Genomic DNA, 25,791 nt, shown 5'->3' with positions numbered 1-25,791 from the left:
TTAGGCAAAAATTAATCGCACGTCTCGTGGTCTCATTGTCATATATATTTACTGCGTCGATAATACTTGTATCAATTTATGTAATAATTCCTTTTGCTCCGTGTCAAAGTAAGGATACAATTCGCTCTCGAGTTCCAATACCGCTTGATGATCGTGAGATTGACATGCTAATACCAGGGATTGTAGTAATAATAATTCATCCTCGCTCATATTGAGACCTGGACAAAACGAAAAAAATTTTAATTTAATAATTTTAAATGTATTATTATGTACATATTAATATTCTTATAAAGTTTGAAATAGCTAAATTCATATGTGATCCATACTATTATTCACATTTTCTTCAGCCCATGCATATTTTTCTAGAACTTGAGCAAGAGAGGGTGTTAGTCTCTGTGGCGATGGCTGAAGAATGAGTAGTAAAAGGACCCGCATTACCTCGCACCTATCAATTATCGATTTTACTATATATTTTTAACTACTATAGCTTTTACAAAACATTATTACAATTATTACCTATGTAGAATAGCATTGTAATTCCCTCTGGCACCAGCCACAATACAAGCTTCTGCAAATTCTACAAATTCATTAAGGATTTGTAGTGCAGCTACATAATCTCCTGTGAAAATAAAGTAATATGAAATACTATTATATATACATATATATATTTATACATTTATTTATTTATTTATAGTTACTTATTATTTAATATAAGATAATAACAAAAATGTAAATACATACAAAAAATATGAGAATAACCAACCTTGGCTTATATGAAATGTCACTAAAGTATTAATAGCTTTTGATGTGGGAAATATATCAATTGCTTTCCGTAACTGTTGAATGCCAGCAGGACCTGGACCCAATGCTAATGCTAATTCTACTGATAGACCTGCAGAAATTGTGTTAAATCCTGGTTGGCTGCTGCATCTTGCCATAGAATGACCAAAACAATTTACAGCTGCCTAGAATATGAGAAATATTTGTAGTTCTTATTTTTTTTTATATCTGTATTAGTAAATTTATATTCATACAAATACCTGTATATTTTCATGGCCTATAGAGGGACATCCTATGTCGTTATCTTTCTTGTCAGCTATGAGAAATTGTCTTCCTGCTTTTATCAGTAGATTTATTTCAGAAGAGGCATTTTCTAAAGTACCTTGACATCTAGCAGCTGCCAACCAACATAAACCTGCATATTGCCACAATTCTTTCTGTTCACATTCAGTGGCTAAGGCATCTAAAAACAAGAATTTCCATTTTATATATTGTTTTACTGATATTAAAAATTTATGTGGATATATACTATAATAAATTTGACTCACTAAATTGATCGCATGCCTCTGAGACGTTTGGCTTTCTCAGAAAGCGTCTAAAATTAAGATAAATATTTATTAAATAAAAGAAAAATCATATGTAGTATAAAAGTTTCTAATTATACAAATATTTTAAAGAACTTACTTTTTTAATTTATTCGAAATATTGTGAAATTTTGTTAAAAAGTCTACATGTTCTCCTATTCCTTGGTCTTGATTAATATGGGCCATATCTTAATTTAAATATTAAATTAATAATAATAATATTTGACATTTATGATCTATAACAATTCGACATAGACTTTTCTGTCAGAGAATTTCCTCTATTGATTATACAATTAAGAATATAATTTTATTTTCATTTTCCATTATTTTCGTCGACAATGTGTGAAACAATTAAGATAAACAATCGTGAAAATATACTGTATGCAAATACAGATTACAGGAGCGATCTGCAATACCGACGATATTTCTTTGTCAGATTCATGTCATAAATTAGAAAATAGCTAGAGACGTAGAAATGTAAGATACGCCATATTGTTAACACTGGCGAACTAATCTGTTCGTTAATAGGTGCTTTCCATTTACATCAAAACTCAGATAAATCTCACTTCTGTCTTTCTTTAACATGAATGTTGAAGAAAGACAGAAGTGAGATTTATCTGAGTTTTGATGTAAATGGAAAGCACCTAATATTGGCGACCATGTTGCTCTTCAGCGTTCGTAAGCGATATCTGATTGGCGACTCGTATGCATCCCGAAGAAACGAGGATAGACTTGCGCTTTTTACACCATGATCCAACACTGACAGCTGCATGCGCACAGTCGATCAGTAAACATTCCGGATAATGCATGTTGCGTGATTTGACGTATTCGACGAATTTTGGAGAAATTCCGCATGCAGAACGTCAATCGTGATTAGGATCTCAGTGGGAGAGATAATATCTTATTTTTTTAAATACCTTTTTTCATCATGGACACGGACAGACCTCTGCACGAGGATTGGAAGAAACGGGTATATGCAAGCTCTCGTTTATCAAACGCAATATAATTAGAAGCGCTACAAATGTTCCGCGATTCTACATACGTTATTACATTACGCGTCTACATAAATACATTAGATGAATCTTGACACATGTACCTGAATGCATTTTAACTTGCTTTTTAATATTTAATTACATTATTTAAAATGCAAAAAAAGAAACATTAATTATACAATATGTTACTACAACTCTGTTCACATATAGAAACGTCATCAAAATGCATAACGATATTATAGCTGTATATTTACAATTATTAAATTTTCATACATATTTTTCTAAGTTTTTCATTTGTATGTCTTTCTCATATTTTTTATATACAATTTTTTTATTTTTATCTATTTCTAGGCTTTTGTGGGACCACTACCAGATAGTTTCTTGAGAATAGAAGAACGCAATGCACAGTTGCAGCAAGAAGCAGCGGATCAACAAGCCGCTCTAGCTCTCCAACAGCAGATGCAAAGTATGCCAGTAACTCACGATCCACGAGTTGGCAGGCTTAGTGTAACAATATCTCAGGTAATCTCTTATATACTTGAGATGCATCTATTAGTAATTGATTTAAATGAATCAATATTGCAAGAACCTGTATCTTCTCATATTAAGAAATCATTTTTCCTAGGCCAAATTAGTAAAAAATTATGGAATGACAAGGATGGACCCTTATGTAAGATTACGAGTAGGACATTCAGTATATGAGACACATACAGATTCAAATGGTGGAAAAAATCCACATTGGAACAAGGTGATTCAATGGTGAGAATACATATACATATTATATTTTCAAGATATTATATTTCAAGATATTATATTTCAAGATATATCTATCTGCCATAAATTTTCCAATATTTATTTTATTGTAGCCTTCTTCCACCTGGAGTTAATCAAATATACATAGAAATTTATGATGAGTGTTCTTTCGTAATGGACGAATTAATTGCATGGGGTCACATAGAAATTCCAGCACAAGTTATTCAGAAGGGAGAAACGCACGAAGACTGGTACATGCTTAGTGGAAAGCAGGGAGAGAATCAGGAAGGCATGATCAATTTAGTTTTCAGTTACACGGTACAAACAATGAATATCATACATCTTATATTAATTATATTTATATCATTGATTTTGTATATTTAAAGTAATAGATTGTCTGGAATTAAATTTAAAATTTATCATTGTAATCTGCATGGTTGTAATATTAATATTTAATATTATTAAGGAATTATTTTAGAATCTTACTCAAATATTTTATTTATTTTTTTCGGTAAACGCTTGTGTACTGTAGAATAAATCTCATCCATATATGGGTTCCTCTTCAATAATGATGGTTCCTTCTACAACAATGTTTGGAATGCCATATGCTCCAGTAAATGTTTATACAGCACCTCCAGCTATTGCTACACCAGCAGCTATACCAAGTTCTTTGCCAAATGCTGAGGTTGAATTGAAACAGGTATTTTAATATATATCATAGTAATTTTATCTAATGCTCCTTTTTTGTTATGTATACACATAATTTAACCATACTTTGCAGATTGCAGAAATGTTTCCAAATGTTGATAAAGAAGTTATTAAATCAGTATATGATGCTAATCAGGGAAAAAAAGACGTTACAATTAATTCGTTGCTTCAAATGTGTGAATAAGCCTCAATTTTTTTTACACAGTTTGCCATATGTAATTTTATCATATACCTTTTGTTGATAAGTATTTCTTTGGAATATAATATACGAAAATCTAATTTGTAATACTTCCATACGTAATAATTAAGATTAGAGTATATTATTTGAGTATATGAAATGATATCGTTTTGAAGCAGCATATTACTTTTAATATAACATTAATATAATGTTCTTATTGTGTTTTAATATTAATAACTTTTGTTACATATGTTATATATATATATTGTTATTTCAGAGTTTATAATGTCTCCTTGATTTCTTTACATATACAAGTATTTATTTTTTTATTTTGTGAGAGTACACAATACATATGATCTTATTCATCTCTGTATATAATTTAAATACACTATTATATTGGTGTATTTTATGAAATTGTAAAAAGATATACGCTTAACTGATAATTGCATATAAATTGTAATAAATGTTATATATATATATAATTTGTACAATTTTATCCATATCAGAGGGATAAAACAATCCGAAAGTGTCAGGGAATATTGAAAATTTTATATATAAACAGTGGAACTACAGCCATAAAAGTAATTGAATATGTATTTCTTATTGCCGAGTTGCAAGGCTCTTTGTTGACTTCAGATTGACAAGCACACACTTCAATGGTATATCCTTCAGTCTAAAAGCATATTACAATATATTATATCTGTACATTATCGAATAATATTAATTAATCATTGTCACATAACTATGAAAAAAAAATAATATTGAAGATTTTATATATGTTTATGATACACACATACATACACACACACACACACATACATACATGTGTAACATAACAGCCTGTTGTAACTGCTATTGCCTGGTCTTCTATGACTTTTCCACAGAAATGACTGGCATTTATAACTGCAGATAACATTGATATTTATACAAATGATCAGGATTCTATAATATTCTATTTTGTTATAAAATATATTTACCCAGTCCATTATATATGTATGTATATTTTATACAAGTCAGATCACAATCAGTTACTGATTCATTCGAATCCGAATTTCCGGGATTTTTATTTATATTTTCCCATATTTTAGTTGTATTTGGTTTTGTATCATCTAAAAGGAATATTATACAGAGAATACTAATTAATATATAATTATGAGAATATAAATATGAAAGTTCAAATTACACTCACTATATATAGGATCTATACAAGGAATATTTTCATCATAGTTTGAGTAACTTCTTTCACTGATACACTTGGATTCACTTGGACCTACCCATGTAAAACGGAAGCATTGTGGTTTTTTAGAATCTGTCATATAAAAATAAATTCTGATTAAAAAAAGAGAAACTATAGAAAATTGATAAACTTATAAAGCATTCAACGAGACAAACTAAATATAAATTAAATCAGATATATCAAATAGATTTATACCTCATTACTCTCTATAACTAATTTTTTTATATCACATTCTCTATAATCCACATAGTCATATCAAAGTAACATTTTTTTATAATACACACAATACAGATTAAATCAAATTTTTCTTCTATATTTTTATATATAATATATATATATATATATGTATGTGTATGATATATATACAATACTTGTACAATGCGGCCTGTCTTAAAACTTTATGTACGTGCATATATATGCACTTCAGTGTTCTTTACAATCTATTCTTATCTGCTAATTAAAAAACTGCTGTCGTTATAATTGTTAGAATCTTGAATAAAAATATCGTAAATATATATTGACGGCCTGAAAACGCAGCGTTGATATTTATATCTTTATTATTATAGTGTGCGCAGTATTTATTAGATATTACGAGACGTAAGACCGAATACTTTGTAAAGGAAAATAAATATACTTACCCAAGAGCACATTACAGATGTAAATTGTCAAAAGTATAATCAAATAAATCCTTTTCATTCTGATGAATTAATTGATACAATGATGTTATACGGATACTATTCACGTTGCTACGAAAGATTAGGAGCTTATCTGATAAATATGATTGTGATCATATAATGATAGTATATCACATTGCCGAATCGTTATCAATATAGCAAAATATTACAATACGATAATATAAAGGATATGTAAGTAATTAATTCATTAGGTATGCATATAGAAAATAATGGTAAGTTGACACAATGACAATATCAAAAATTTATTATAACAACAGCTAATCAATCTTTATCTTTTTGGCAAGTATAGCATTTCATCATGCAGACATAGTCTCTATATTAATTAATTATATGTAGATATTTCATATAACGATATCAAATATTTTATATATATGTAAAATTATTATATATAAAATATTTATATATATATAATATTTATATATAATTTCACGATATAAAAAAACAATTTGTTGGAGTAAATAGATGTGTCTATAAATAGAGAATCTCCGAATCTTATAAAATTATTTATGAACTAGGAGATTTTAAGTATAAGCGTTATAAGTAATTTGTTCATTAATTATCTTTTCTTTTTTTATGAGATTACATTTCGCTAAAATTCGTCATGTCTTGTTAACGCTTCGCCAAAGTCTGTCGCCTGAGATCCGACAAATATGTCGTACTTCTCTAAAATTTCATCCTTTGTGAGTTTGTGATCCGCATCTGTGTCCGCTTCGTAAATCAAATGCCTGGATTCTGCCTCTGCGTGATCAAAATCCGCAGGTATAATCCATGTTTTCACCTGTTTTGGAGCAGAATTCGAACATAGTTTTATTAAACTTAATAATGCAAAGAAATAGTTCTTTTCAAATTTTTTTGATATACTTTTTCTATTAATTAATTGTAAGACATGCAATATCACCAACCTCGTCGGCATTTAAGAAACCGTCTCCATCTTTGTCTCTGTACAAGGAAAATTGTTCTTTTTCATTCTTCACCCATTCTGGTTCCTCTTCATCCTCACTGCCTCTGTACAAGTCACCTGTTAACAAGTTGAAGATTTCAATTTAAAAACCACTTTAGACTATCTTTCAAGTTTATCAAAGGATATTTATTTATATATAAATACTTTGTAATTGATATTTTATACATTGTTTATATTTTAAATAGATATTTTAATCATTTACCAATGTATTCTGTAAGAGATATCTTTCCATCTTGATCTTTATCAATGTCCTCCATTGTTTCTAGCACTATCACATCCTTCATGTGGTCTACTTGTTCAGCATGAAGGAAAGAAGTGAATTCTTCCTTGGTCAGAGCATCATCCCCGTCCAAATCTGCAGCGGCCCATCTTCTGCGATCTCTTTTCTGCATGTGAAGATATGAAAAAGAGTCGTCATCCGATTTATCCTGTCTTTCCTTCTCATAATCATCTATATCGCCGTAAACCATCACTGAATACTCTTTCCAAGATATTTTATCTTTTCCATCTGGATTATGAGATCTCCACTGACGTTCTACATCATCCCTGATATAGCGTTGATGTGTATACATTATCCAATCTTTAAGCTCCTCTTGTGTCACATATCCATCTTTATCATTGTCTATTTTATCAACAATTATCCCCAATCTTCTGGTACTTTCTTCAGGGGTAAGTTGATCAAAGGTTTTAGCCTCTTCTCCAAGGAAAACATCATGATCGTAGGCTGGATTATGTTGCGTGTTGATGTAATGATCTTCATTGCTCAAACCCTAAAAAAAAATATATATATATATATAATACTAAAAAATATAAATACGCTTGAAAAATTCTTCAAAAATTACAATCATTTCTTCATTTCTTATAACTTTAATTGTATTGTAAGAAAAATAATGTATCAGTTTCAAGGATGCAAAATAATAATAAATGCGTTCTTTTCTGAAAAAATATTTTTTTTTATTTAATCTTCGAGATCTCTAATTTTTTCTCTAACCTTGTTTATAACACGCTCCGCGTTCGGCTTTGGGATCGCCGTCGCCAGGATGGAGAAACCGAATAAGATTTGCAGAAACATGAGATGTAGCATTAGACAAAAATGTACCGACGTGAAAGAAAAGAAGGAATCATCAACTGCAAGAACTCAGCTGGAATCGAGCGGCGTCTTTCGCGAAACAAACGCGAAGAACGAGTTTCCTTATCCGTGATCCGCGACCCTTCGGCTTCCACATCAGCAAGAGCAGCGAGACCAAACGTCACGCCCCCACTTCTTAATTTCGTGCGCGTCTTTGTACGAAGATGTACGATTCTTTCGGACGAGGAACGCTCGTTGGATGTTCGATGGCCATCGCGCCGAGAAACGAATCCGCAGCCTCCACGTGGATTCTATTAAAGGGAGCTCCGGCATTTTTTTAAACGCGATACATATATGGAATACTTGTCGCGTGTAACTCAAAGTTGTGCCATGTAGCATGTCTGTGTCACAGATGTAAATGTAGAAGGAAAATCAATATATTTAAAAACTCAATTTTGTAGAAAATATTTGAGAAACATATTCAGAGAACAATTATAGTTAAAAAAATCACAAATTTTGGGAATTAAATCTTTGTGCAATTTACAGATTTTTTTATTTGCAATAACAATGCATAACAATAAAACTTGTTCTATGTTACAGTCAATCTGTATTATGAATTTGTCAAGATGAAATAGTATTCTTGTGTAAACATTTCCTTGCAATCTACACTCTCTCTTAATAAGGTGACAGAATGAAAATGTTGCACACTGTCTTTATATGGACATGTAATATACGAGAAGACAGCAGTCCAAAACTTCACTTTTTAGGCAATTAATTTGCAAGAGTTTACTGTACAAGAATTCACAATGATTGAATGTATAATGAATGCATTACAAGCAGGTCTATTAAGAATCAAAATCAATACAATTTTAAATTTCAATTGCCCACTTGGCTTCTCTATGAGAGAGATTTAAAGAACATCATCCATACATTAATTACAAATATACTTGAGAAATTATTGAACAACATAATATTGATATCAACTATTTGGTATCTTTATATTTAGTGTGCTGCTCCTTCCAATCTACTTCTTTGCTTTTTAGGAATTCCAGTCTTCCTGAATTCACTTCTTTCATTTAAATATTGTTCCGTACACTCTTTAATAAAATTTTGATTGTAAAACCACCTTTCCATGCACGATTTCATTATTTCATTTTCTTTTCTACACTTGACAACATGTAATAGTCCTGAATCGAGACAGCAATTATGAAAATCTATAGAAGAAAAAATTACAATTGATACGCATTCTATTTATAATGATATGAATTAAGTAAGTTACCTGATATAAATAATTACCTTTAACTTCATTGACACATTTTTCTGTCTTGGTTCTTTCTCGCATTATTTTTGGTATCAATACATTTTTTTCCACCTTCCTCAAGCTCTTATCATCAGGATCACCTGAAACAAAAATAAGATTTATTCCAGATTTGAAAGAAAAAAAAGAAATAGGCAAAATGAACGTCAACGAATTTCGAATTATCTTAAATCTTATTGTTAAATCTTTTTTTCTTATATTTATATATATAAATATAACCTATTTTACCGACAGTTTATGATTTGCCATAGCATCAACAACAAAGAAAAAAATTATAACTTGTCCTTCACAATATTTTATTATTTGTGTATTGAAATAAAAACTTTACCTAATCCTTGCGGTCCCCCGGCAAGTTTAGGCGAAATCATCGAATATGTCTCCTGCATTGTATATTTCGTATTTTATCAAATTCCATTGACATAAGGTTTGTTCTTTTTAGTTGAACTAGTGCTGCACTGGGACTGCACTAGAACCAGCGAGTTCACAGAAAATTCTGCCAGTGCACAAGCACAATGAGGAATAAAAAGAACGGTTTAGTGCAGTACTAACATGGCACATCAAAATATGAGAAACATAAATGTCCTATAAATAACAGAATTATCCGATGAAGAGAGACTTATTTGTAATAAAATTTATTTTATTACAAATTTGAAGAAAAATTAATTGTAGATAAATTAACTTTAAATTTATTAATTATAATTAAAAATTTATTTCAAATTTTTTTTTAATTTTTAAAATTTTTCTATTAATTAATAATTGTTTTTATCTATATTCTTTATATTAATGTTATTTACATGACTATTATGTCTTTTTTTCGCAATTAATGCGTTATTAATTATATCTTAAACTGCTGTTTGTGTTTAAATAAATCGCCATATTGAACTGCATCGCTGCACTACCTCAAGACCTAGGGCAGGCAGTGCAATGAACTGTTGCACTGAACAGCACTGCACTGCTAAAAAGAATAGCAGTATCTGACGTCACTTCTGCTAAAAAGAACGTTTCAGTGTACACTTTCTGAACTAGTGCAGCCAGTTCAGCTAAAAAGAACAAACCTATAACCATATTTATATGTTATTGCATTTACACGAGTCAAGTTTCAGAGGGCGTGACAAACGTTGGTCAACCGAAATACATGGGAGTTTGACATCTCTCCTTTCTTACTTTCTTCTCCTCTCCTCTCCTCTCCTCTCCTCTTCCCTGCTCTCCTCGTCAAGCAATACTGACAACAGGCTGCGCTCGTGATTATGCACATTTGAGGATTGTCAAACGGTGAGACTTGGAGAGGAATGGTCATTCGGTTCGTCCCGACAAAAAGGGAATTCTCTTGTTACTAGTCATCGTAAGAGTAACTTGTATTTTATTCGATTCAAGAATCGCCGGAAGATTCAGAATCGAGACAGCGTTCTTTTCTTAACCTTTAAATACCCGCATCATCATGACACTTAGGATCTCTGTATGGTGATTATATTTTTCGAATATTTTCAGAGTGTACAGTTCAATTGACACATCAAAATGGACCGACTATTACGGCTAGGCGGTGGAATGCCGGGTTTAAATCAAGGACCACCACCCTCTGATGCACCTGTTGTTGACACAGCTGAACAGGTATCTATCATTCATATACTTGTATTTTTATTCTCTTCGTATTCCCTTCAGTTTATTTTGTTCTTATAGGTATACATATCATCCTTGGCTCTCTTGAAAATGCTTAAGCATGGTCGTGCTGGAGTACCGATGGAGGTGATGGGTTTAATGCTGGGAGAATTTGTTGATGATTACACTGTTCGCGTTATTGATGTCTTTGCTATGCCACAAACAGGAACGGTAAATATTAAAATGCGTTGAAAGATACATTTTTATGACACTACGTATGTATTCTTATTCTATGTTATCTCAGGGTGTCAGTGTAGAGGCGGTAGATCCAGTGTTTCAAGCAAAAATGTTGGATATGCTGAAGCAGACCGGTCGGCCGGAAATGGTAGTGGGCTGGTATCATTCTCATCCAGGTTTCGGTTGCTGGTTATCTGGAGTGGACATTAACACCCAACAATCCTTTGAAGCTCTTAGCGAAAGAGCTGTAGCTGTTGTCATTGATCCTATACAATCTGTGAAAGGAAAAGTTGTCATTGATGCATTTAGATTAATTAATCCAAACATGATGGTAAGTGCATGCTCGTGTCGATCGTATGTCTTTTGATCGTTATCCTAGATATTATGATGATTACAGGTCTTGGGACAAGAACCAAGGCAGACAACATCGAATTTAGGCCATCTACAGAAACCATCGGTTCAAGCGCTGATACACGGATTGAATCGGCATTATTACAGTATTAGTATTAATTATCGTAAGAACGAACTGGAACAAAAAATGCTGCTAAATTTACATAAAAAGACATGGATGGATGGTTTAACCCTTGCCGAATATTCGGAGCACAGTCGACTCAATGAGAATATCGTTTCTGAAATGCTTGAACTTGCAAAGAATTATAACAAGGTGAAATAGGGTGCAATAATTTCAGAACTTTACAAATATATGATGGAGATATTTCAAATTTACTTTATTACAATATGATCAAATTTAATGTCTTTATAGGCTTTGGAGGAAGAAGAAAAGATGACACCTGAACAGTTAGCAATAAAGAATGTGGGCAAGCAAGATCCAAAACGACATCTTGAAGAAAAAGTGGATACGCTAATGGCTACAAATATCGTCCAATGCTTGGGAGCTATGCTTGATACAGTTGTATTTAAATAATTTCTCGATATACCATTCGCAATATGATATTTAAAAGAAATATACATCTTTTTAAAATAAAAATACTATACTTTTTATATTCACAACTATGCAAACAATTAATACGCGTTATGAATTTCGTATAAATTTTTATTGAAGATATATATTATCTTTATGAATCTGATGTATAGTGGACTGAATATTACAAAATGTAAATCACGATATAAATGTTTAATGAACAAAAGAGAAGTTCATAACAGACACATAGTGTCAGTTCATACATAATGAAGTAATATACAAAAGTGGAATAAGAGCTTATCAAATGTAACATATTAATTATAATTGATACTGGAATATCTGAAATTTCTTAATTTCTATAATCTTACACTATTATCAATTGTGTTCATATAGTAGTGATTTATACAAATTTGTGTTTTAAGGGAACATGTTTTACTACAAATACGTATCAGTGACATAAAAATATATAATTCTTGTCTTCATGATTAAAAAGAATATATATGTACAGTAAACTCTCTTATTTTTATCTTTAGCTTTAATGATAAAATTGATACAAATTGTAATTTGGAATATTTTACATTGGAATTCATATCTGAAAAAAATATAAATACAATAAGGTGTCAGCAAATATAAAGAAAAATATAAAAAGTTTTTAGATTTTTTTTTATATTCTTAAAATAAAAATTTTAATAAAATCGAGAAGTTACTGTACAATATATAAAACTAGAAGTGGATTCTTAAGCTAGAAAATGTAACGTATAATGTTATAAAGAAAATAATTTTATATTTTATATAACAATTATCTAATTCTTTTTTTTTGTTTGCAAAAATCCATCTAACTCGGTGTAGGTTCTCGATTTTTATCCTTTTTCTTCTTCTTTTTCTTTTTCTCTTCCTTTACTGGAGACTCCTATAATATATACCATAACAATATAATAATACATGTATATAAATATCCTCTGATTACATATTCAAATTAAAATCGTGATCTAATTACCCCACTAGCACCTTCTTCTATTACCATGGACTCAGCACCTTCTTCTATTACCATGGACTCTTCACCTTCCGTATGTTGCTTTTCCTTTTTTTTCTTTTTCTTATCTTTTTTCTCCTTCTTTTTATCTTTTGGTGATGATAATTCTGGTGATGCTTCTTCTTGTTTCACACCTGTATCTGTTACACTTACTGTATCATCTTCTCTTTTTCTTTTTTTAGAGCTAACTTCACCATTTTTCTCTGCCTACACATTTATTTAAATATATTAATATTAATTATAAATTATTTGAATATTTTATAACTTGCCACATATTCTCATGTATAAAACATTTATTTATTAAAAGAAAATATTAAAAAAATTAGTAAGTAGTAAATTAAAATAATTAAAACTTACCTTAATTTCTTCTGTTGAGATTGCCGTTGTTGCAGAATAATCAGTGTAATTTTGTAACCAACCTGCAGGTGTGTTTTCATTTGGTTTTCCATACTTATCTAAGGTCCCTTCAAGTATCATACGCTTTTTTTGCAATGCTTTAGGACCTAAACCCCACTTCCTTGGATATGAATCTCTCTCCATGATTACCCTTTTGATTTTGGCAGCCACTCCATGATCACAAGCAGCCATAGTTGGAGAGGTCATCAAAGCTATAGCTAAATATAAACATATATAAATGAAAAATTATTTATAAATATTGTTTTTTACGAAAATAAATGTAAAATATAAATTTTAAATTTCTTTTATGAATTGAATATAGCAAATATTCTAATATGATAATGCAAAAAATTGAATAATGTACAACATCGAGTGTACAATTATTCTGAAAATATATTTACCAAGTGCAACAGCTTCGCCTTTAGTAGTCACAATTACAATTTCTTGATTTAACTCTATCCCTTGATCATACATTATAACGCCTGGCAGCATTATTTTTGCTCCATAACAAATTGCATTTACCTACAAATTTATAACATAGCACCATTAAATAAAAATATTGTTTTAATAAATATTAAGAAATTAAAAAAACCTCTGTTCTTGGTTTATTAATTGAGAAGATTTATTATGATTTATTAATTAAGAAATAAAAGAATACATACAGCACTGTCCTTCAAGATGATCCTCTTGTGATTCATTAATAACACTTCCAATGGTTTTATAACTCTCCTTAGATAAGATTCATCTCCATGATTATCATACAACCATTGGGCATCAAGAATATCATGCATTGTAACCATTGCATCCTTTTCAGACTGAACACCAGAACGAATCCTTCGAAGTTCTTGCATATTGGCACCAGTACCTACGTAGAGTCCAAGATGGACACACATAGTTCTAATGTATGATCCAGCCTCGCAACTAACACGGAAGACTCCCATATTAGTTTCCTTGTTGTAATCAAGCAATTCATTTTCGTATACTGTCCTAACACGAAGCTGTCTTTTGACCGCTGCTATCAATGGCGGTCTTTGAAAAAGAGCACCGTGCAACTTTTCCAATGATTGTTTCACCTAAATCATCATATGACATTAACGTATATCGCGCGCGCGTGCTCGTGCAAGATGAAATTCTGATAACTTACCTTTAGAATACTTTCTGGTGCAGAGTGAAGTTTAAACACGGCAACATATTCCTTTCCAGCAGACTGTTGTGACTTGGCTAATCTCGTTGCTCTGTCTATACAAACTATCAAACATCCTGATACTTTAGGATCTAATGTGCCTGAGTGACCAGTTTTCTCTACTCTTAAAATCCTCTTTATCCAAGCTACCACCTCATGCGACGATGGATTACATGGTTTGTCCAAATTGATGCATCCTGACTTTATGTACTCTGATAAACTACGATGGAGTGGAGTGGAACCACTTGTTAAAGGTGTGAAATGTTTCGTACGTGTCAGCATTTTGTCGAAATTCTACAATAAATAAATGAGAAATTTCTTCTCATTAATTATATCTCGTCTGATTATTATAAATATATAAAAAAGTATTTATATATATATGAAAATCAAATCACTGACCTTAAACAACAGAGGCCAATCTTTACATTCCAGTTTAACTTCCACATTGGAAGGTTCTAACTCGCATTTCATCTTCCTTTGAAGTTCGCCGAGCGATGGCTTGTTCTTCTTCTTACTCTTGTCTGCAACAAGACCAATAATAATCTAACCTATCATCTTAATCCGTATATAGTTATGTATAACAAATGTTTGTTTCTTAAATTAAATTCATCAGAGCAAATTTAGTGCGCAAAATCTATCGGCCTGTCACAATCTTTCGATATTTCCGATAATACTATCATTTTAATTGATCGTGAAACTAAGCAAAGACACGTGTATATCATGAAGTACTGCAAGATGGAAATCATAACAGAAACCACGCGGCCGAAGACGTTGGAGACGGTCATGATAATATGAGAAAGTACGAGCATATAAAATTAATTTTGGAAATAAAAGATCTTACGAAACACGTGCAAAAACAACAAGTATTATTTACCGTCTTCTGCCATTTTGAAGTTAGCGTGGCGTTACACACGTGCAATCCAACATCCAACTCCCAATGAACGCAGGAATAATTTTCCGGAATTGAGTGTCGAATAAAGTTAAATAGAGGAGCAACCGAACGTGGATTTCAAGTTTGCGTTCCAAAATCTACTCGAAATAGTGCAACGTTTGATTGACCAATCAAAACAAAGGATTTTCTTATTCTGATTGATATGTCAAACGCTAGTTGGCGTTTGTGTTTCCATCGAAAAGTATCAGAAATAATCGCAACATCGAGAACTATCGAAGTCTCGTGACGTGTATTTATAAAAATCGATTTAAAAAATTTTCGAAATTTTCTTGGCAATATAAATGCCTTTTCCAATTTTTATATTGAAATAAATATTATGGCTAACTAATAGAATCATTTTTCTGATGAATCTTCATATATATGTTATTTGAATATTTATTGCAATAAAAAAAGAACAAGTCTATCGCAATGTCATAAATCAGCTGATAGTCGTAGTAGTATTAGTGTGTCAGTCATATCACTAATCTTATATCAGAGAGAAACCTCTGCTTATACATATGTATTATGGATTGCAAACGATTAAGTGCAAGTAAAAAATTGGAGAAAATAAAAGATAACAGGGAATAAAGATGCTGGATCTGTGCTGGATTCACTGTCATAGGAAAAAAATAGAAAAGTATATATACTTGTAACTATAATCTGGTTTGCTCTATTTTTAACATCGGATGTGAATCAAGATACTAACATATCATTACTCCCGACTAACATTAATCCAGTCGTTAGTTTGTCATGGATGAACAAAACGTCAAAATATTAATTTTTCCCCTTTCGATGTTTCGGTTTCGGCCAAGATCAGGGACCGTATCGATTGTACAGACTAACAAAATGAAACATTCTCGTGAAATTTTTACACGACCCGACTACCATCATGAGAGCTTATTAATACAGATGTAGCGAGCAGACAAAGTTATTTTGGGCGTGTGTCTGTTGACCCTAGAAAGAGACCCTACGCAGATATAGATGATTTTAACATTGCCCATCACCCATAGCCCCAACATTCTGGGATTATAATATATTAATAATATACTAATATCATTTAAACATGGATCCAGATTCCACAGAGATGGCAAACGAAGTCAAGAACAAAGTCATACTACACTGGAACTGTCGAGGTCTTGTGGAGTTTCCAGAAGTAATAAGATCGCATGGAAGTCATATTCAAGAGATATATCTTAAGTGGAATAAACTTACCACCCTACCATCCTGGATCATAGAATTGTTTAACGTAACAAACTTATATATGTATGGCAACTTGATTGAACAATTGCCTATGGAACTTGGTCAAATGAATCAGTTGACTGTATTGGATCTAAGCGCCAACAAACTGGAGCAAATACCTTCCTGTATTGGTAATTTAAGCAATCTAAAGTCCTTATTCATAAATGACAACTTTGTAGAAAGATTGCCAGTTGGTAAGTTTTGCTACTAAGGATTACTAGGTATATGTTTTATCATGAGAATAAAAAATTTATTGATTTATCTGACAATCAAAAACAGAATTGAACAAACTGAGAAATTTGGAAATACTATCTGTCTCCGGCAATCAGATTGTTGCGCTACCAGAATGGGTTGGCTCTCTACCAAGACTTAAAGAATTGTATATAGATAACAATCAGCTGAGAGAATTACCTAACAGATTGACATTAGCTCCTGAACTTGCCATGATCTCTGTGTGTTCAAACAGGTTATTATATTAACAAAATAGACATTTTATAAAAAGATATAAGAAAGTTATATATATACATTCTAACAGAGATTAATTTATATTTTTTAGCTGTATATAACAAATGTTTATTACAGGCTGAGATATTTACCATTGAATGGATTTTTATCAGCTCCTTGTATTCGATTTGATGCAAATGAATACTTAAATTATGTGTCGTATCCACTTCTACTTCAATTACTTTCACAACTTCGGACGACGATTGTACACGACAGAAACAATTTAGCATTTGGGTAAATTCTTTAAAAATATTAATAATCAAAATATGTCCGCACTGATATAACTGAAATATAAATCCTGAGTAGCTTTTCCTTTATTGCACATACACAAAATAATTTTATATAATTCATCTGTGTGTATATATGCAATCACAGGTGTTTTAAAACGCATTATGACACTACTGTGTTAAACACAAATATGAAATTGTATATAGAGATGAGGGGTTTGTATGAAATGGATGCCGATGTTATAATCGAATTACCACGACAGCTTTTAAAAATTCACAAAGTTCATGAAAATACAACTTGTTCTCTGTGGGAATTAGCACTGCGAAGAATTTATATCGAGAGGTAATTAAAAAATACTAAAATACCAGAAATATCTTCCTTTCCAATTCCAGAGAATATATCAATTCAACATAACTATATTTTAGATATAAACATACACTCGATGTGTTCACTTCTCCTCCGAATGTGACGATATTCTATGAATCACTTCCTAAAAATATTAAATTAGATTTTACATTGTCTTCTACAAATTATACTTTATACAATTTATTAATGAATGGACCTGCCAGTATCTGTATAAATACACAGTGTCAGCAACCTATATTTACAGAAGCATGGATCATTATCGGTATCAGCCGTTACGCAGAATCCATGATAATGATAGCTTTATGTTGTAGCAAAAGGTAATATATAAAATAATTGTATAGTACCTGAGTATATATCAGTTTATAAGTCTTTTTCAACTTTTCAGTTGCGCTACTGCATTTGCTACACACTCGAATACGACTATTAAGCTTCATTGGCACTCAATCAATTGATGAATTTTCTTCATTCAAATATTGATACTTGTTGCATTTTAATCAAATTAATGCATTTTTGTATATAAAAAAAATTAGGAAAATAAAAATATATTCTTATTTGTTGAAGTTTTGCAACAATACTCTGTAAATTAAATCTCTCTAGTTTGCTATGTAATTATATAATTTATTCTGCAGCATTCGTCAATATTGAATGTTTTATTTGATAATGCCGAATAAGGAATTCTAAATCCATGACATAATATAACATAGATTAAATTAAATTAAATTAAATTAAATAATTTAATTAAATTAAATTATTATATCATATGGTTGAATATATATAGCTTTATCTAAATATTATTTAAGACTAGTCTCATTGTGTGAATATTGTTTTTTTTTATTAAAATATACCTTATGATTTTGAGATGCGATGTATCTTGCATGTAATGTTTATAAAAAGTTAAATTTCTTTTTCCTTTTTAAATTCCATTTCTGTTTTCACATAAAATCGAGTCGCGGAAAATATTCTCTGGTCTATATATATATTCTCTATAGATATATTTCTACTCAAGCAATCAGAAGATCTAAAGCTTTGTCGCGATCGAAATTACACTTCACTAATGCCGCGGAGACTTCATCTTCATGGAATCCTAGATCTTTCAATGTACATAAATTTTCGTAGTAGATTCTTGCTTTGGATTGATCATGCTGCGTAAGCGTTAGTGCTTTCTCAGCGTAGTTATTCGGGATACCGTTCTCCTCTAGAGATTGGATGGCCAATAAGTATTCTACGATCTTTTTCTCGTGTACGCGACCCAACTCCACCACCGCGCGTGCTGCTCTGCATTTGGGAAATCCCATGTCACTTAACTGCATCACCAACTTTAAGTCGTCCTCCGTCATATTCGACAGCGTATCCGCTGGCGATTTCGTGTGATTCGATGATATCCCATTATCATGTCTCAAAGTTGCACGCCCGTCGCTATCTGGACTCTCTAAATCAGGCCATGGCTTCCAATTCTGTTGCAAGAACAGAGTGATTAAAATCAATCATAAAGTATATATTCTACAAAGAATTAAACAAAAGATTTTGTTATCACCTCCATAACAGGCCGTTCCAAATCCTTTTGAAGATCCTGCATTATTGCTGAAACACTACGATAATTTTCAACATTAGCTAGTTCATCTTCGTCGGTTTGACTATCCACTGGAGTTTTCACGTCGTCAACTTTCTCTTCCTTGGAAATTTCCGAAGTATCATCGATTGTTAATTCATTTATATTTTCCAATTTTACTGCAGGTATCCATTCTGACCTAGATTGTAAAACCTATATAAAAATAAAGATATTAAATGCAAGACAATTTCAAACATCTATAAAAAACACCTATAACACACATAATCATTTGCTAATAATATTTATTCGAATTACACAAGAATACTGTAACTTTGTAGAGTATTAGTTTCTCACCTGTGCTAATTCCTCCATATCATTGATAGTTTTTAGTTCCATATTATCAAAGGGGCTGCTTGTGTCATTATCGAAATCGGCATAATCCAGATCTCCATTGGTCTTTGCATGATCCTGAAGGTCATTTGCTGGAGGTGACAAAGGTTGAGGTGTAAGTATTGTAGTTTCTGGAGCAGCTGCATTAATAGGCATTTGTTTCACACAGTCTAGTGGTGGTGACGGAGGAGTTTCCTTTCTTTCCTTTTTTCTCTTTTCTTTCAATCTAGCTTGAAGCGCTTTACTGTAGGCCTGTCTAGCCTTACGCCATTCACATATCTGAGTACAAATTAATTTATTGGATCAAAAATAGTTTCTAAATGACAAACACGAGTTGTCAAAAAAATTCTTTATGTGGAATATTGTATAGAATATTAAAGTACTATGCGTCTAACATAATGATTACCTTTTCAAGTACCGATTTTTCCAAGCTGAAATCATACGTCAACTTTGACACATCAGGCAAACGATTATTGTACGCCGCTGGCAGACCAATCTTTCTCGGTGGTTTGTAGGCCTCCGCGATTTTGACATGAACACCGTCCATATACGACGCGACTAAATCGCATTGTGCCGATGCAAAAGCTCGAGCCATTATTTCCTGGACAGGGGGAAAACGATAGGAAATAACCTGCGAATTCTCGTTTTATTCGATCGCACATGTCCATCGATACATCACGTACGTATAATTACAATTTAATTGAGTATCAGATCGAAATTCGCTAAATATTTCCTTTAATATCTGAAATGGCAAAAATACGCTAGTATTTGACAGATCGAAATAGTCTGGCTGTCACTATTATTCGCCATATTGCTTTTTAGCAGAGATTCGAACCTTACTTTCAATCAGCAGATTCAAATCTTACTTTATCATAAGGTTCGAATCTCTGCTAAACAAAATTTTTTTTACTTCCTGCGATAATCTTCATTTAATATAAAGCCTTGCAGAATGCAAAGAAATAATAATTATATATATATAAAATTTTATCTAATTTTATTTTATACATTTTTCATATTATCAACAATTTGTGTCAAATGTATTGTCAATTACAATAAAAATTTACTTAAAAATACCTAAAAATACATTCTTTCGCAATTTGTCTTTAATTTAATATTATTGAAATATATTATTATTATATAAGATATATCATAAAAGCAGGTAATACTTTTGTACTATGAATGTTGTAGATATCCTATTATACAGTAATAAAGTACAAATATGCAGCTTTGTCCAATTAATATATACATTATTATCCAATTTATATGCAAGTCCTTCTAAATTATATACAAATAAATTAACTAATAGCAGTATTCTAAATAAATTAGCTAATAGCAATATCCTAAATCTTTCATCGTAATAGAGGAATCTGAATGTGGCTGGATCTTCTGTCAGATTGTGTCTCTAATATAATCTTAGGTTTAATGTCATTAATGTCTAGTTCCTTTTGCTTTCGCTTGGCTTCAAAAGATTTCATGTATGCAAGGAAACAAGTCCAAATCAAACTGCATACACTGACGTACACAACGCGGTTCCGTTCCGAGATCAGGATGAAATTGACGGTTTGCAGAATTGGCCATACACAAATGCCAATCTGGAAGGAAAATAATATTTCATTAATCTCCTTAATCTCATGATCAAAAACTTATATATTATGAGAAATGGTACCTTGTATGTTGGCCAGAATTTAATTTTGACTTCCTCAATGCATTCCGAAACTGGCTTTAATTCAAGAAAGCTCATGCCAAAAAAGAAGGAACACATAGCTACAGGACTGTACGTAACTTGCTCAACCAAAGCCTGTAATTATTTTATTATTAGTTAATCATTAGTCATTTAATCTTATTTGTTTACATTTTTTATATGAATGAATTTGAGAAAATTTACAAGATTAAACTGCATATAAAATGTTATACATATTTCTATATGCATATGTACCTTAGTGATCGCAGACTTTAAATTTGCTTTCGGCCAAAGGTATGATGCACATTTCAGCCAGCAGTACAAGGTAGGTGCCACATAAAGGCCGCCGTACAAACTAAACCGCGCAGCCTCTGCATAATTAAATTCCTCCTTGCCTATTATTTTCTGTTGCAACAGGCATGCGGTTGGCCATATAATCGAATAAGACACCATGCCTCGAACGATCGGGTATTTGTGCGAGATCTCGCGAAATTTCACGAATATTATTCGCATATTTCTAGTATGCTCCTGTTTACAGAAATACAGAAATCTTTTAAAATTATTGAATCATTCAAACTCTTCGAAAAAGAGTCTGGATTTGAAACAACGCGCCAAAAAATACGTATGTACAGTCCTTCAAAAAGAAACGCACGAGAGAAAGGAATATGTTTCGTGGAAAGGAAACAAATAATGAGTTCATCGGAATCGTTTTGAGTTAACTTTAGAGAAAATTGCATCATCATCGGTCTCTGATTGACAATTAAAAAAAAAAATTATATCTGTACATATCTCGACACTTTTTTAAAAACCCCTCTTTATCTATAGGACGTGTGTTTCGTAATTTTACGATTTATTACGTCATAGATATGGAGTTGGAAGCACGAGAAGTTACCTTCCGCAGCGTTACCGAGAACAAAGGACCGAGCGAGGGGTACCAAGTTGCAAGGTTCCTCGGCGGACGCTTTCGCTGCTAGTTTGACAGATCGCAGCGTTGTGTGTGTCGGTGTGTGATTGTTGTGGCGAAACGGATCGGTGCATCTGGAACGTTGTGTGTCTTGCTGTGACGCGACGTCGACGACGACTGACAGTCTCCGCGTGATCATCCAGAACACGCGCTCATCGATGAGACGATGACGAAATTGCTCAAGATCCATTCTTATCTGTCCTTGATACGCAACCTACTGCTTTTCCGCTGAATCAATCGCGTTGCGAAATCAGCTGATCTATATTACGCACTTTCCCTGATAACGTAGAGTGTAATTTCAATTATACTGAGTCTTTGTTTTTATCTAGAATCGATAAATCTATTTAATATATAGATAATCCGATGAAAATAATACAATTTCTTATATAGTCGTATATTCAAATATATCAAATGAGATATATGAGCTATTCTAGGGAATACATTTAATGATCCCTTGTATGTCACATGATTGAAAGATGTACTGTACATAAATATAAGTAAATACATGCTTTGCCAGCAGTGTATATAAAGATGTGTACTTAACTGATAAAATATTTAAAAATGCAAAATATTTGTACAATTATATACAATGTACATTATATTTATTTCTATGTAATAGTATTCATAGAATACCTCAGAGAGATATGTGCATGTAAATTCTTATCAAATATAACATTTGGGAAAAAGCTTACTTTATGACAATATTACATAAATAATCATGTATGTTCTCTTTGATTATATCAGTATAATCAGACTTCTAAATTATGTATTTTTGGATAACAATATTCATAAAGCAAGCTTGTGATAATTCAACTTAAAATTACAAGGATGATATTAGATCTGGTAAGTGTGTATAAAAAGACTTCTTTAAAACTTTACATTACTCTCAACACTGTACAAAATAAACAGTAGCCAAAACAGATTGTACTAAGATATCTTTACAATGTCTCACATGTTAGCTTTTCACGTTTTTAATAATAAAAAAATACTATATATCTCAATGATTGTGTGATCCATTAATTTCCCTAAAACTATATGCACAAATTCTTTATATCAAGTTTGCCAATAATTTTACATGCTGTTGGCACAGTCCATTTTGTAAATGAAAACTACACTAACCCAACTCATTACGTCGTAATATCAAATAAATCACAAACGCCCTCATTTTCACTAAGATTGAAGTGGTAATCTTTTTCCCCTGGAGGTGGACTTAATCTCACCAATGGTCCGCAAACTATAAATAAAAAGTAGATAGATTAAATAATGTTCCAAATATTACAAGAAATATAAAATTGGACTTACAGTCAGAATAGAATTGGTCGAGTAATTCCAAATCTGTTTGAAAGATATCTGTAATAAAATATTTAATATCTTAAAAATGTATATTTACACAGTAAAATATATTCATAACAAATTAAATTAGGGAAATTTTAAAATTTAAATCATACAAAGTAACTTTACCTGCAGTGCTTACATCACGCAAAACTATCTTGGCTTCTATCAATTCTTGATCTTCTTCTTCCTCATCATCCGTTAATACTGGACTCTGCGGTTTGATACTGCTTTTTGGCGGCCTATTAAAATAAATTGTGTTCAATATATTCATGCAATCATAATCTTAAGAAGCAAATGTACAAACATATAAATGTACATTTTGTATCAAATGAATAGCTCAAGCTTGATAACTATTCACCCCCATTACAAAATCAATTGGCATAATTACCAATAATACTATTTGCTCTGTGCAGATCAAGAATATTATTTTACTATTCCTGATACGATCAGAGCATATATATGTAAAGATATATTTGCAAATGCAACAAATTTCAATTTATACCTGCCAACTTTCCTCTTTGGTTTAACAGTAACTTCTTCTTCTTTTTTTTCATCCTCCTCATTTCCACGCTTTATACCTTTCGATACTTCCTTTAATCTCATTTCTAACACTTTATTATCGTAAGTTTTAGCTAATTCAGGTTGAACCATGTATACTTTAATTTCTCCCGAATTACTCTTCAAGTACATATTATAGCTTATCAATGCATCATCTTGTGTACCAGTCTGTTGAATATATATAAGACAAGAGGATATACGAGATATTTTAATATGTGCCAATATTAAATATTTTTCAGATATTGTTTAAAAAATACCTTTAAAACATTTGGTACTGTTAATTCCGTGTCTGGAGGAGCTTGAATTCCTAATACAAATTGATCAAGAAAGTTCTCCTTGACATCCTCATAAGTGATATATGCATATTTCCTATTTATCATATCATTTTCTATATTTTTTATACTCTGCTGAATCCACCGAGTATGAGTGTCTAGAAGATGCTCGTGATCCTCCAATTTCCTGATCTCCTCTTTCAAGTCTGTCAGTTTCTCACCAACCTCTTGAGTATTGCAACCAGGTCCAGCACCCCTTCAACAACAATTTACAAAATAGCAATAAGGAGAGGAGAAAGGGAATAACAGTTCATAGGAGATAAAGTTGAGAGAAAAAAAACTTACTTCCATTGGATGCTATTTTTGCTCTTCTTCTCTATGAGACCGATACCCTCGAGGACGTTTGTGATGTCGTAAATGCGTCGTTTCTGTCGCACCTCCAAGAGATCCGCGGCCTGGAACACGCGTCGACGACACGAAAATGATACCTTATCGTTACGAGAGTCCAAGTACGTTCTATGGATTAGGTTAGGGCGAAATTGCGTGTCACGATGTCGTGATACGAGTAATAACGTAGTCGGCCTGTGGGGCCGAAAATCGGCGCCGAGTCTCACGAGGATAACCGGACGAGAATATCCGCGCGATCGGGACTCGGTCCAGCGGGCGGACGCGGACGCACTTGTTTCAAAATTCCCGCAACCCAGATATGGCGTGTATTCGCCCGCGATAACTTAACCTAGTGTTCAGGTTAACTCCACCTCGGTGCCCTGTGCGCGACAAGTTGAATTACTCACGACTTTCAAATCCAGCACGCCATCCTTGGCTTTCTGCAGCAGGGTGACGAAGCGGGTGGTCAGCAATCCCAGGGACTTCTCGAAACGGCTCTGCTGATTATCTGCCATTATCTCGCTCGTTGTCAAAATTTTCAAAACTTGCTAGTCCCTTCGAAATTGCCGCAACACCACGGACGCCATCCTAGTCGACGTGCAACGGCTATTCAAATATGACCGCGTCTCTACCGTCGATAACAAATTTCCGCCAATTGAATGACCGAAGAAATCGAATGAAATCGCGCGTAAAAAGTTGTTCAAAATTTACTTCGAGATTGTTTCTTCGGAATTATATTATTCTT

At 32.0% G+C, this 25,791-nt stretch overlaps 11 protein-coding genes across 14 annotated transcripts; 3 read left to right on the top strand and 8 right to left on the bottom strand.

Moving 5' to 3' along the window:
* Window positions 1-24: 24 nt before the first annotated feature.
* LOC145976464 (40-kDa huntingtin-associated protein) lies at window positions 25-1,797 on the bottom strand. The gene is made up of 7 exons (XM_083107578.1): window positions 1,465-1,797; window positions 1,329-1,375; window positions 1,041-1,243; window positions 764-965; window positions 517-619; window positions 327-445; window positions 25-218 (listed from the first exon to the last, which is right to left on the bottom strand). Exons 1-7 carry the CDS (start codon window positions 1,548-1,550, stop codon window positions 49-51), a joined length of 930 nt encoding a protein of 309 aa, XP_082963704.1. The 5' UTR covers window positions 1,551-1,797; the 3' UTR covers window positions 25-48.
* A 194-nt stretch (window positions 1,798-1,991) lies between these two features.
* LOC145976465 (toll-interacting protein) lies at window positions 1,992-5,876 on the top strand. Its single transcript, XM_083107579.1, has 6 exons — window positions 1,992-2,334; window positions 2,708-2,878; window positions 2,982-3,115; window positions 3,223-3,427; window positions 3,642-3,809; window positions 3,891-5,876. The coding sequence occupies exons 1-6, from the start codon at window positions 2,293-2,295 to the stop codon at window positions 3,999-4,001; spliced, it is 831 nt and encodes a 276-aa protein (XP_082963705.1). The 5' UTR covers window positions 1,992-2,292; the 3' UTR covers window positions 4,002-5,876.
* Window positions 4,282-6,050, bottom strand: LOC145976468 (uncharacterized). The gene is made up of 5 exons (XM_083107582.1): window positions 5,871-6,050; window positions 5,185-5,304; window positions 4,973-5,104; window positions 4,819-4,898; window positions 4,282-4,668 (listed from the first exon to the last, which is right to left on the bottom strand). The coding sequence occupies exons 1-5, from the start codon at window positions 5,926-5,928 to the stop codon at window positions 4,525-4,527; spliced, it is 534 nt and encodes a 177-aa protein (XP_082963708.1). The 5' UTR covers window positions 5,929-6,050; the 3' UTR covers window positions 4,282-4,524.
* Window positions 6,051-6,153: 103 nt separating this feature from the next.
* Scf (Calumenin B scf) lies at window positions 6,154-8,233 on the bottom strand. The gene is made up of 4 exons (XM_083107574.1): window positions 7,880-8,233; window positions 7,091-7,658; window positions 6,830-6,945; window positions 6,154-6,705 (listed from the first exon to the last, which is right to left on the bottom strand). The coding sequence occupies exons 1-4, from the start codon at window positions 7,970-7,972 to the stop codon at window positions 6,517-6,519; spliced, it is 966 nt and encodes a 321-aa protein (XP_082963700.1). The 5' UTR covers window positions 7,973-8,233; the 3' UTR covers window positions 6,154-6,516.
* Window positions 8,234-8,783: 550 nt separating this feature from the next.
* On the bottom strand, window positions 8,784-10,233 carry LOC145976470 (COX assembly mitochondrial protein homolog). The gene is made up of 4 exons (XM_083107583.1): window positions 10,070-10,233; window positions 9,604-9,857; window positions 9,254-9,358; window positions 8,784-9,171 (listed from the first exon to the last, which is right to left on the bottom strand). Exons 2-4 carry the CDS (start codon window positions 9,659-9,661, stop codon window positions 8,960-8,962), a joined length of 375 nt encoding a protein of 124 aa, XP_082963709.1. The 5' UTR covers window positions 9,662-9,857; window positions 10,070-10,233; the 3' UTR covers window positions 8,784-8,959.
* Window positions 10,234-10,425: 192 nt separating this feature from the next.
* On the top strand, window positions 10,426-12,096 carry Rpn11 (regulatory particle non-ATPase 11). 3 transcript variants are annotated; one of them, XM_083107575.1, is made up of 6 exons: window positions 10,426-10,547; window positions 10,764-10,883; window positions 10,953-11,102; window positions 11,176-11,439; window positions 11,506-11,772; window positions 11,872-12,096. In XM_083107575.1, exons 2-6 carry the CDS (start codon window positions 10,791-10,793, stop codon window positions 12,031-12,033), a joined length of 936 nt encoding a protein of 311 aa, XP_082963701.1. In that variant the 5' UTR covers window positions 10,426-10,547; window positions 10,764-10,790; the 3' UTR covers window positions 12,034-12,096. The 3 variants fall into 3 exon arrangements, with proteins under 3 accessions (XP_082963701.1, XP_082963702.1, XP_082963703.1); XM_083107576.1 differs by having other exon boundaries at window positions 10,461-10,617; XM_083107577.1 differs by lacking the exon at window positions 10,426-10,547 and having other exon boundaries at window positions 10,935-11,102.
* Nop60b (dyskerin pseudouridine synthase 1 Nop60B) lies at window positions 11,811-15,649 on the bottom strand. Its single transcript, XM_083107566.1, has 8 exons — window positions 15,517-15,649; window positions 15,042-15,163; window positions 14,604-14,936; window positions 14,122-14,532; window positions 13,861-13,981; window positions 13,421-13,677; window positions 13,028-13,270; window positions 11,811-12,940 (listed from the first exon to the last, which is right to left on the bottom strand). The coding sequence occupies exons 1-8, from the start codon at window positions 15,527-15,529 to the stop codon at window positions 12,866-12,868; spliced, it is 1,575 nt and encodes a 524-aa protein (XP_082963692.1). The 5' UTR covers window positions 15,530-15,649; the 3' UTR covers window positions 11,811-12,865.
* Window positions 15,650-15,867: 218 nt separating this feature from the next.
* On the top strand, window positions 15,868-18,470 carry LOC145975405 (uncharacterized). Of its 2 annotated transcripts, XM_083105881.1 has the most exons (7): window positions 15,868-16,210; window positions 16,647-17,006; window positions 17,092-17,278; window positions 17,395-17,550; window positions 17,692-17,886; window positions 17,970-18,227; window positions 18,296-18,470. In XM_083105881.1, the coding sequence occupies exons 2-7, from the start codon at window positions 16,658-16,660 to the stop codon at window positions 18,360-18,362; spliced, it is 1,212 nt and encodes a 403-aa protein (XP_082962007.1). In that variant the 5' UTR covers window positions 15,868-16,210; window positions 16,647-16,657; the 3' UTR covers window positions 18,363-18,470. The 2 variants fall into 2 exon arrangements, with proteins under 2 accessions (XP_082962007.1, XP_082962006.1); XM_083105880.1 differs by lacking the exon at window positions 15,868-16,210 and having other exon boundaries at window positions 16,637-17,006.
* On the bottom strand, window positions 17,613-20,673 carry LOC145975406 (uncharacterized). Its single transcript, XM_083105882.1, has 5 exons — window positions 20,533-20,673; window positions 20,256-20,450; window positions 19,814-20,128; window positions 19,445-19,672; window positions 17,613-19,364 (listed from the first exon to the last, which is right to left on the bottom strand). Exons 2-5 carry the CDS (start codon window positions 20,442-20,444, stop codon window positions 18,912-18,914), a joined length of 1,185 nt encoding a protein of 394 aa, XP_082962008.1. The 5' UTR covers window positions 20,445-20,450; window positions 20,533-20,673; the 3' UTR covers window positions 17,613-18,911.
* A 419-nt stretch (window positions 20,674-21,092) lies between these two features.
* LOC145975408 (PXMP2/4 family protein 4) lies at window positions 21,093-22,736 on the bottom strand. The gene is made up of 4 exons (XM_083105884.1): window positions 22,423-22,736; window positions 21,786-22,058; window positions 21,516-21,647; window positions 21,093-21,441 (listed from the first exon to the last, which is right to left on the bottom strand). The coding sequence occupies exons 2-4, from the start codon at window positions 22,041-22,043 to the stop codon at window positions 21,199-21,201; spliced, it is 633 nt and encodes a 210-aa protein (XP_082962010.1). The 5' UTR covers window positions 22,044-22,058; window positions 22,423-22,736; the 3' UTR covers window positions 21,093-21,198.
* Window positions 22,737-23,342: 606 nt separating this feature from the next.
* LOC145975407 (transcription factor E2F5) lies at window positions 23,343-25,673 on the bottom strand. The gene is made up of 7 exons (XM_083105883.1): window positions 25,454-25,673; window positions 25,005-25,114; window positions 24,645-24,915; window positions 24,332-24,555; window positions 23,956-24,068; window positions 23,797-23,844; window positions 23,343-23,728 (listed from the first exon to the last, which is right to left on the bottom strand). The coding sequence occupies exons 1-7, from the start codon at window positions 25,559-25,561 to the stop codon at window positions 23,622-23,624; spliced, it is 981 nt and encodes a 326-aa protein (XP_082962009.1). The 5' UTR covers window positions 25,562-25,673; the 3' UTR covers window positions 23,343-23,621.
* Window positions 25,674-25,791: the final 118 nt, after the last annotated feature.

Source organism: Camponotus vicinus, unplaced genomic scaffold (assembly GCF_025532165.1).
Source record: "Camponotus vicinus isolate PSW18456_S1 unplaced genomic scaffold, iyCamVici1.0 SCAF_8, whole genome shotgun sequence".
Lineage (NCBI taxonomy): Eukaryota > Metazoa > Arthropoda > Insecta > Hymenoptera > Formicidae > Camponotus > Camponotus vicinus.
Note: the sequence above shows the minus strand (reverse complement) of the source record. Positions and strands in the feature narration are given on the sequence as shown.